The 10,323-nt window shown below is 46.4% G+C and overlaps 2 protein-coding genes across 3 annotated transcripts; one reads left to right on the top strand and one right to left on the bottom strand.

Moving 5' to 3' along the window:
• Positions 1–2,308: 2,308 nt before the first annotated feature.
• LOC123113396 (TIP41-like protein) lies at positions 2,309–5,452 on the top strand. Of its 2 annotated transcripts, none has more exons than XM_044534617.1 (8): positions 2,309–2,529; positions 3,158–3,343; positions 3,719–3,851; positions 3,963–4,070; positions 4,139–4,198; positions 4,342–4,383; positions 4,840–4,971; positions 5,084–5,452. In XM_044534617.1, exons 1-8 carry the CDS (start codon positions 2,378–2,380, stop codon positions 5,186–5,188), a joined length of 918 nt encoding a protein of 305 aa, XP_044390552.1. In that variant the 5' UTR covers positions 2,309–2,377; the 3' UTR covers positions 5,189–5,452. The 2 variants fall into 2 exon arrangements, with proteins under 2 accessions (XP_044390552.1, XP_044390553.1); XM_044534618.1 differs by having other exon boundaries at positions 2,315–2,529; positions 3,764–3,851.
• A 988-nt stretch (positions 5,453–6,440) lies between these two features.
• LOC123113394 (cytochrome P450 81Q32) lies at positions 6,441–8,672 on the bottom strand. The gene is made up of 2 exons (XM_044534614.1): positions 7,657–8,672; positions 6,441–7,320 (listed from the first exon to the last, which is right to left on the bottom strand). Exons 1-2 carry the CDS (start codon positions 8,662–8,664, stop codon positions 6,706–6,708), a joined length of 1,623 nt encoding a protein of 540 aa, XP_044390549.1. The 5' UTR covers positions 8,665–8,672; the 3' UTR covers positions 6,441–6,705.
• Between the last annotated feature and the right edge of the window lie 1,651 nt (positions 8,673–10,323).

Below are 10,323 nucleotides of genomic sequence, written 5' to 3'. Positions count from 1 at the left end.
GCCGGCCCAATACAGCTTTGTTTCCGGTTTTGGATTAAACATGTCTAGTTTTAAAATATGAGGGATGAGGGAGGAAATGTCAAACAAAAAATGTCAATTATCTGCTTCATTGAAACTTGAGGGACCAAAAATATACTTTTATTTTACAAAATACAAAAATATTTGCATCTCAATGCATCGAGAACATGTCAAAAAAGCCTACCCAGACGGACGCCTCATACTGGCCCCAAACGCCAGGGCTAACTGACACCCCTCCTACCCAGCCCAAATTTAGAACGAATATGGGGAGACCCGGGCGCGCTCCACGCGTCCGCCATGTCGGATCCGGCCCACGCGGGCCCACCCGACCCTACATATAGTCGTCCTCATCCGCTCCACGGACCAAACTCTAACCAGTTCACTTCACTTAGCCTCCAAGCCCCATTCCAGTGATCTCCGACCTTCTCCGGCATGGCGGGCAGCGGACCCGAGTCCTTTGTCAGACCGGTAGCTCAGTCAATGCATATCAGAGAAGGAGATGGATGTCTGCATTGCGCTCCACCGCGCTCGCGAGGAGAACGCCAGACAGTGGTCGGACTCGATCCTGCGAGAATCCATGGCGTCTGCCCAAATGGCGCTTGGATCCGGCGGAAGGCGCGTCATTGCTGCCTCGCCGGAGGCGGTGTGGTCTGTCTGGCGTCCGAGCGCCGCGGTAGAGGCGCAGCCCGCGCACCGACTTGGAGGCCATCCATGGTCCGTCCGCTGAGGGTATGAAGCGACGGGCCCGCCATGCGAGGCAAAGGTCGCGATTGACGTTGACGAGGCGGAGTTGCACTCTCCGAAGCGGATACGGGTGGCCGCCGTCCCATGGTGTCGCAATTACGTCGTGGTGGACGTGTCGGGTTCTGACCACAATGGATCCATCGTCGACCTCACATCGACCGGCACCGTGCAGGGCACGAGCTCCGACGAGATAGAGTAGAACATGGGACACATATTGGCTCATGGGATGCAGCCGCCCCCGGACATGAACTATTTGATACAATGTGGTCTTCATATCTAAATTTAGGTTGAAATGGATTATTTGATGTAATGATATGCTCTTCATAAAAATGTTTGTGTCCATCATAATGATGCATATGCGTCACCTTCATTTTTTTAAAAAAATGGATCAATCCATTTGCACAATACCAATCTAAACATCATCATCAATGCACACAAAATTAATTTAGCTTATCTCATATAAGAAGTTAAGACAACCAACAAATACCGTAAACGCGTGTTTTGTCTGATTCAAAGGACATATTACAAATCCTTTCGCTAAAGAATTAATATTCCAGTTTCAATCTCTAACATATGATCAAAGTGGCAATGAAAAGAAAAAACTAAAAAAAACTAGTTGGAAAAATCCATGTTCAGATCGGGTTTAGATAGGTTCAGACATAGCCGTTTAGTATCTTATACAAAACCTATCTAAAATATAAAAAACTGAATATCGTGCATTCGTGAGTAATAATGGTAGTTGAGTTCTTGGAAAATCTCTCGCCAAGATGATGACTAAAACATCACTTCGCCATTACCCGGTGGTAAAAGAACCAATAGTTGGATGTTTTTTTTCTGAAAGATCATAGTTGGATGGTTAAAACTGTGGTAGTATCCTAAGCCCATCAAAGATCAAACCTCGGTCACCGATTTTGAAGCTCCACAACTCTAACCTAGTCTTCAGTAGGCGTTGTGTGAGTGTGTATTCGTGGTGGTGTGAGTGTATGGGTCTATATTATAATGGGTGTTTTTAACACAAACATCCCAAGTGAAAACCTATGATATGCCTTTATTGCTAGAATCCGATGGACCCAATAATAACTCTACACATGGACGCCTTTTTGTTAAAGGTATTATCTTTGTCCAGATGTTTCATATTCCCTCCGTTTGGAAATACTTGTCATTGAAATGGATGTATCTAGATGTATTTTAGTTCTAGATACATCCATTTTCATCCATTTTGATGACAAGTAATTCCGGACGGAGGGAGTACTTAATTGGCTAGACCTGACATTTAGAATGAAACTTTATCCTGACCTTTATAAAATGGACTTGTCATGAAGCTACAGTTGAATTTTTTGTATTATTTTTATCTTTATATTATTATGGACGGAGGGAATATTTAGCTAAAAATATTGTTTCGCGCATAAAAAACACATTAACATGTTTTTTTACCTACGTCACGGAACGTTGTTCTGACAGAAGTAGCAATGAATCACAGCCATCGACGTTTAATCAGACGGTCGTGATGCTAACGGCAATGTGCTCTGTGTGCTCTGTTCTAAGAGCACAGAGTGGATCCGTATTGACTAGCGACCGAACCAGAGCAAGAGACCGGGACGGGACGCAGCGGAAGATGGCTGCGGCGGCGGCGTCGGCGTGGGACGGCCCGACGGCGGGCGAGCTGAAAGCGGCCGGCGCGGAGGCGATTCCGGGCGGCGTGCGGGTGAAGGGGTGGGTCATCCAGTCCCACAAGGGGCCCATCCTCAACTCCGCATCTGTGAGCCTGTACGAGCCGCCCCCAACCTTAAACCCTAACCTTTCTTCCCCCTTTCCATTTGATTAGCGCAGTAGAGAATTGAAGACTGAGATTCCTGGCTTGCTATAGCTTGAACATTAATTATCTGGTACTTAATCAATTGTTCAGTCTGCTCGTAGATTTACTATTTGTCCTATGTCAGTACTCCTTTTGTTGTGTAATAGACAGGAATTCGGTATGATTTGCTTAGTTGCTGGCCACTCATGGAATTTAAAATTGCGTAAGTTTGTCATGCTTATGTTCTTCAGCCATGGAAGTTGAATCAGTTATGTTTTACTCTGTTGGTCATCACCAATTAACTGCCGCACTGCAAACTGAAACATGAAATCTGAATCATCGTTCCTCTGTTATCTCCAGCAATGAACCAGTAATCGATTATTAACAAATAGTACTAGCATACCCATCATTCTATTGCTGCGTGCAGTCAGGCAATATGTATAACATTTCTTACTGGTTTTGATTTATTTGTTCTAAGGAGTGCATTTTGCATTCTTAACTAATATTGGAGCTGTCCACTGTTAGTAGATCCTTGGTCTGTAACCATATAAATGATTGTGTATGAATTAATTGAAACCTATATGCAATGTTCTTCTTCAGATATGAAGATAAACTTCAGACGACACATTTACCTGAGATGGTGTTTGGAGAGAGTTTTGTGTCTATTCAGAATGCTCAAACTGGCGTCAAATTACATTTCAACGCGCTTGATGCTCTCAAGGCATGGAAACAAGAGGCATTGCCACCTGTTCAAGTTCCGGCTGCAGCAAAATGGAAATTCAGAAGGTTCTTGTATACCTGTACTCTGTTACTTACGCATGCTAGGAAGTGTTTCTAGTGAAAAGTATTTTGGATTTCTTTGGGGTCACCATTATATGGGAGCATTGCTGTTTGTCTTAAAGGGTCAAGCTTTCACCACAAGTACCAACACAGTAAAGAAATACATTTAGGATGGTTTACTTTATGTTTTACTGTGGGAAGGTCAGTCGTGCATTATACTATAAAAAAATGTCCATAAATACTATAAAAAGGTCAGCTGTGCATTTCTTATTTCGATCAACGAGTATATGTTCACTCCAGTCTCTGCCAAAAGGGTGATTACGTAGGAAGGACTGTTGTAGAATAATTAACTAGAAATTTAACGTGTTGTGGCTTTATTAGGCAAAGAACCAAGAGAAGGTTCGTTCAGTATATGTTTTCTTGCAGTAATCCTGCTGACCAAGTGGTACTTGACTATGACTATACATTCACGACACCATACTGTGGGAGTGATGTGGTTCTGAACCAAGATGCTGTATGGACCTTACTTCTACTCTAATTTCACCTGTTTTGGCTTCATTTGCCTCCTTAGGCTGATTTACTTTTTGTACTGGTAGGTTTCTGACCATCATTATTTCTTTTCCAGACGCAAACAAGTTTAGATGAATGTAGCAATTTGTGTTGGGAGGACACTGATGACAGGATCGACCTTATTGCCCTTTCTGCAAAAGAACCAATTCTTTTCTATGATGAGGTACGGAAACAGATTAAATTGTTCATGATTGCTCTATACATTGGTTTACCCTGACATGACATATTTAGGTTATCTTGTATGAAGATGAGCTAGCTGATAGCGGTATCTCATTCCTTACAGCGCGAGTGGTAAGTTCTCCCTAGTTATCCTTTTTTTTTTGCGGGTGTAGTTATCCTATTTTAACTGGACTTTTTTTATGGTAACATCAACTTTAGTTTCACATACTTCTTTTATTCAACATACTTGATATTCTTTGATTGCATGTCTGCAGAGGGTGATGCCAACCGGTTGGTTTCTGCTCTTGCGCTTTTGGGTATGATCCACTGCTCTGCATTTTACACCTGATGTGTCTCTAGTAGTAAGAGAATCTATAAGGGCCATGTAATGTCATACACAAGAAGCAAATCGCTAAATAGTTTTACTTTTAGTGTATAATTTCTACTTTTCCAGTTTTCCCACAAAGAATGGCAAGAGCTTAGTGTTATAATAGTTACAGTTCTTCAGTGTGTTCACTCTTCTCAAACAAACCGGGTCTAAGGTTTGACTCTCTGAAAATCTAAAACAAATACCCTTTTGAAGGGGATTAGAATTCTGGAAGCTTAAATTCAAGCATGACACCCACCAAGCTGGTGTGGTTTTGGGCACAACGCCGGCAGGCAGTCTCATGTGCAAATGTTTGAACATTAATAGCTATTTTAAGATCCATTTATACTTAAGGGACAGGAGCCTAACAACTTCTTATTACCCCTGCATATACCACATTCCACAGCTTAGGGTTGATGGTGCGCTGATGAGATTGAGGGATACCCGTTTACATTGTTCTTTTGGAAGTAAGGAAGCGAAGCCGGTTGTACTGCGTGAACTCTGCTGGAGGGAAGCAACATTTGCTGCCATGTCTGCGGTGTGCTCTCTCTCTCTCTCTCTTGAACAAGTACTTTCCTTTGAGCAAGTTAACTGCAAAATGTTGGAGCGTGTTTAATTTTCTTTTCTAATCCGTTTTCCACATAATGTAGGAGGGCTATCCTTCCGATTCTGCGGCATACGCAGACCCGAATCTTGTCGCCCGCAAGCTGCCCGTCGTGATGCAGAAGACCCAGAAGCTGAAGATACCGAGTTAACCTGCCAAGAGCCCAAGACACCTCTACCATGTGTTCGGTACATCCATGACTGTTCAACCGTGGTCATAACTCTATTTGCATGTGTTGTAGATGTGCACTACCGCTGCTTTACCCATTTATCTTGAAGCCCTTGCGACTGACAAGTATGGTAGGGCCATTGTAGCCTGGGCTTTTGAACTTGACAGATAAGAACGACGCTCTGGCAGTTTGGGCAATCCTCATTCATGACTGAATAAGATGTTTACAGGCTTCAGTTCATTTTTCCATCTTCGTGCCATGGCCCATGGTCACGTGCTCTCCTGCATCACGGGTTAAATAACAAGCACGATGTGCTGCCGTGACCGGCCGTGGCATGTTTTGCTTGCGCGCGCGGTAGAGTGCCGGACACGCCCGTGAAAATCCACCCGTAGTAGTGGCCTCGTGGAAACAGACGTGCGTCCGGTGATCTACTTTTGTGCACCCGTAGTCTCAGCCAGACTCCTGCACGGCTGCACCTCAAACGGAAACCATTCCTGACCCAACCCAATGGTGCTTAGGTAAGCAAGAATCAACAACAGAAATGTTGCTCAGTGACGCGCATCTTTGGACTCCTTCTAGCTACGGGATTTTGTGTAAACTATTCCCTCTGATTCTACATATAGACTTTTAGAGATTTTAATATGAATTACATACGGTCAAAATGAGTGAATCTACACTATAAAATATGTCCATATACATTTGTATTTAATCTGTATTGAAATCTCTAAAAGGGTTTATATTTAGAAACCGAGGGAGTAGTAGCAGTGTGACGGAAATCATAAGAAAATGGGACCAAGCTAGTCTAAACGTCCTACACACTTCTTCTCGGCCGAACCATTGGAGATCGACCCAACGGCTGGCCCATTCATCTTCCTCCTCTCACCACCGCCATTGTCCTGGTCTCCAACGAGGTTCTAGACCGGCCTCATCGCGTCGCCCCCCACCTCGACCTCAGAACCTTGCTCTTTCTCCCAAGGAATTGACTAGTCCAAATTTCGTTTTCAGGTAACCGTATAAATAACAAAATTTACAGGTGGATATTTCCAGCTTCCGTTTTCTGTTCTTCCATCATCCGCTTATTTGCAAATACAGAAGAAAAAAATGATTGGTATTCTTTTTATTTGAAGTCTCAGATTCTGTGAAGCTGCCCTTCCCTCGCGTGTCCAGATCGGCGTAAGCCCAAATCCTGAATGTCCGTTCCCTACATTTTTTGATTTGCAATTTTATAGAGAGATGAAATAATTTGTTATCCCATACACAACATTCTTGATACAAACTAAATTACAAATTGCTGGCTTGGTACTATCACGATCCACGAGCGCTACCTAGATAGTTTAGCTAGTTCTCACAAAACCCCGACACTTACCTGTAATTTACTGCATAGGATGATAGCTAGCTTGACTCTGCTCACACAAGGGTCACGACTTTATTTACTACTACATCAGCACGCCACCAGTCCATGCATTTTATGATGCCAAGAACGAAGTTGGATTGTCAGATCAGAGGCTCTCAAGCACGTCGCGCATGGCCGGGCGCGGCCTGCACACGGCCTCGAGCGGCACGGCCTTGGGGATGGTGAGCCCGCCGCCCTCCGTCATGTCCACCTCCGCGCCGTCCACGCGCTCCCAGTCGAAGCACTGCACCAGCGTGGCCAGCACCATGCCGATAGTCCGCAGCGCCAGCGTCTCTCCGGGGCACCGCCGCCGGCCCATCCCGAACGGGATCATGAACCGCCCCTCGGCCTTCCCGTCCTCGAACCGCTCCGGGACGAACTCCAGCGGCCGCTCCCACGCCGCCGGGTCCCGGTGGATGGCGTACGCGTTCACCATCAGCATCGTGCCGCTCGGCACGTTGTAGCCGCCGACCTTGCAGTCAGCCGAGGACTGGTGCGGCAGCAGCATCGGTGCCGCCGGGTACAGCCGCAGCGTCTCGCTCACGATGCACTGCAGGTAGGCCAGCCGGGGCACGTCGTCGGCGGTCACCAGCCGGGAGGTCCCCACGGCCGCGTCGATCTCGGCCTGCGCCTCTTTGAGGGCCGCCGGGTGGTTCAGCAGCAGCGACATCGCCCACTCCGTCGTCGTCGACGTGGTCTCCGTTCCAGCCCCGAATAAATTCTGCACATAGTCCATTGAGAAAACGAGGGTTATTGGTGAGATCGTGGCGTGAGTAATTCTACAGAAAATTCACCGAGAAAATGAGTGCAGTTAGATCGTGACATGAGTATGATTGCCTCCACGAGTTTTAGTTTAGCAGATTGGGGAAAAGAGACATAACAATCGTCGGTGTACTGTCACAAAGCACAACACGATAGTATTCTGGTTTCATCTTGGAGTCTTGAGAATGCAGCTAATTTTCTTACATAGTGAAGATTGAGGAGTAGTATAAGTGCTAATTAACTTGGATTAGAGAGAGACCAAACGAGAAGAGGAGGTGGAAAAAGGATAGCTCACCGCGCAGAGAGCCATGATCATGGTATCGGTGTACACCTCTGGCTCCGTCTTCTGCAGAGTGAGCAGCACGGCGATCATGCTCTTCTTGTCGCCTTCGGCGCCGCCATCGTCAAGCCTCCGGCGCTCGTTGTCGATGAGACGCAGCATGAAGGCGTCCCTCCTGCTCACCGCGGCAAGGATCTTGTTCCTCACTCCGAACACGTCGAACCACCGCAGCACCGGCAGGTAGTCCCACAGGTTGGCGGCGCCGATGTGCGGGATGATCTCGTCCACCACCTTCTTGAACTCCTGGGCCTCCAGGGACATGTCCGTGTCGGCGTCGGCCTCCGGCCGGGTCCCCTTGGTCTGGGCGATGGTCTCCATGAGCACGCTGAGGGAGAGCTCGAAGAGCCTCCGCTTCAGCTCGACCCGCGCGGCGCCGTCGGGGGACGCCGCGGCGGCCCGGAAAAGCCGGCGCGCCATGGCGCGCACCTCGCCCCCGATCACGCCCGACATGCAGGCGACGCGGTGCGCAGAGAGCAGCTGCACGGCGGCGACGCGACGGAGGTTGCGCCAGTGCGGGCCGTAGCTGGACGTGGAGAGCGCGATGCCGTCGAAGGACACGAGCAGCTGCGAGGGGAACTGGGGCCGGTCGGCGAAGATCACGTCGTGCTCCGTGAAGCACTCCCTGGCGCACTCCGGCGAGGACACCACCACCGCGCGGCGCGAGCCGAGGCGCAGCGAGAAGACGGGGCCGAGGCGCTTGGCGAGGCCGCACAGAGCGGCGTGGAACGGCTTCTCCAGGAGGTGGAGGTGGCCGAGGAACGGGATGGCCCGGGGGCTCGGCGGCAGCTGGACGGCGCCCTTGCTGTGCCTGCCATTGGTGACCTTGCCTAGAATGTAGTGGATCAGGAAGAGGAAGGCGAAGGAGAGGATGGCAATGTATGCCTTATCCATGGTTAACTGTGTTATAAGAGGAAGTGATGTGCGTTGATTGGATGATGTGTGTTGTGTGGCACCATCCTGCATGGCGGCCTATATATTGCGTGGTTCATCTTCATCTAGTAGAAGGCTTAACTTGCATACGCCATGCCTGACGTCCATGGCGATCCATGGATCGTGGAAATGTTGAAAGAATTATTGGTTCGTACAGCAAACAGTCGTGGCTTGCCTTGTTGTCCGTGCGGCGCTGGATCGAGATTCCTTTTGCTTCCCGTTGCAAAGTCAAATCAAACGGGAGATCCGCATCCGTACGCAGTGTCTGGATGCTTTTTGCTTTGGAAACAAGGAACTCCCAAGGACTACAATGTCAATGAAAGTAAGCATGTGCACCACGGCAGATGCAGATGCAGCAATTTTTGCTCTGTTTTTGACTTTTTACTTAAATAATGACAGGGCATCTTTCATCTGATTAATATCGAGAAACCAGTAAAACTGATTTACTTAAATAATGACAGAGGGTGGAAGAAACCGGACCAAGGCAGAGAACAACATAGAAGATGTCGAAGTCACGGTTGGAAATATGTCCTAGAGGCAACAATATTATATTATTATATTTTTCATGTTTATAATTAAGAGTTTATATTCTATGCTATAACTGCTATGATCCTGAAATATGCGATTCAGTGCAAAAATCATATGCATGTGTGGAATGATAAACGGTAAAACCTGGTTTCTATTCTTGTCTCTAAGACCAACTCAAGTGTTGTTAGTGATCATGCTTTCCGGATCTTTGAATGTCGTTAAGTGTAACGATAGTCCTAAAACAACTTTGAGAATATGACGTTAGAAGAGTGATCATATTGAATCGACCCAAACTTGCTTGTTATACTTTGAGATAATATCGTCAGAAGCCAATTGTTATAACACAGAGAGTTAGAATGTGATTTAGTTCCTTAGACCATGAGAGTATCGTAGTCACTTCTTACCGTACGATGAACTTTGAGGTTTCTCAAACGTCATCTGTAACACGGTGATCATAACGACACCTTACTGGTTCATCGGAAAGTTTAACAAGGGACTAGATAGCTCGAGAGTGGGATTTGTTCCTTCGACGATGGAGAGATATTCTTAGGGCCCTCTTGGTGTGACGACATCCATCATCGTCTGCCCAAACACAAGTGACTATGTCACGGGGATGCCGGAACATGTCAATGAGAAAGAAGAACAACACCAGTAACGAGGATACGCTATAGTGAGCATGTGTATGACTCAAGAGGATACCGATATATCTTTCCTCGGGTTTTGTTAAGTGTCGCGAAGCAAAGGGAATAACACATGATAACCAAAGATTCAATTCAAATGTCATTCGTGTACCCATAGGGATTGATATGGACGTTCAAGGTTCTGCCATTGGTCATTAATGAAAGGGATTTTATTCATGTCTTTGTTTTACCGAACCTACAGGGTGACAGACTTAAGGTAATCATGATCTGCTGAGTGTTAGTGGGACATGAGTAATGAGAAAATATCTATGAAATATTTTCATTAATATTTGAAATAGTTTCGAGAAGAACCGGAAGTGTTTCGGGGTCACCGAAAGGGTTTCGAGGTTTACCAGGTAATACTGATAAATTATATATCATTGCAAATAGTTTCTAGTGATGTTAAATTAATATTAAAGAGGCTCTAAATATGATTAGGAGGCTTTTATAACTATTTAAATATCAATGGCCTTAAAAGGCCAAA

The sequence above is a fragment of the Triticum aestivum genome, chromosome 5B (genome assembly GCF_018294505.1).
Source record: "Triticum aestivum cultivar Chinese Spring chromosome 5B, IWGSC CS RefSeq v2.1, whole genome shotgun sequence".
Taxonomy (NCBI): Eukaryota; Viridiplantae; Streptophyta; class Magnoliopsida; order Poales; family Poaceae; genus Triticum; species Triticum aestivum.
This window is presented reverse-complemented; position numbering and strand designations above follow the sequence as displayed.

Bases quoted from the DNA above. Each gene is read 5' to 3' on its own strand.
- LOC123113396 (XM_044534617.1), top strand. From the start codon at position 2,378: ATGGCTGCGGCGGCGGCGTCGGCGTGGGACGGCCCGACGGCGGGCGAG. The intron at 3,852-3,962 runs GTATGGACCTTA...TTTCTTTTCCAG, and splicing joins TGGTTCTGAACCAAGATGCT to ACGCAAACAAGTTTAGATGA. The intron at 4,199-4,341 runs GTAAGTTCTCCC...GCATGTCTGCAG, and splicing joins CATTCCTTACAGCGCGAGTG to AGGGTGATGCCAACCGGTTG.
- LOC123113394 (XM_044534614.1), bottom strand. From the start codon at position 8,664: ATGCAGGATGGTGCCACACAACACACATCATCCAATCAACGCACATCA. The intron at 7,321-7,656 runs GTGAGCTATCCT...GACTATGTGCAG, and splicing joins TGATCATGGCTCTCTGCGCG to AATTTATTCGGGGCTGGAAC.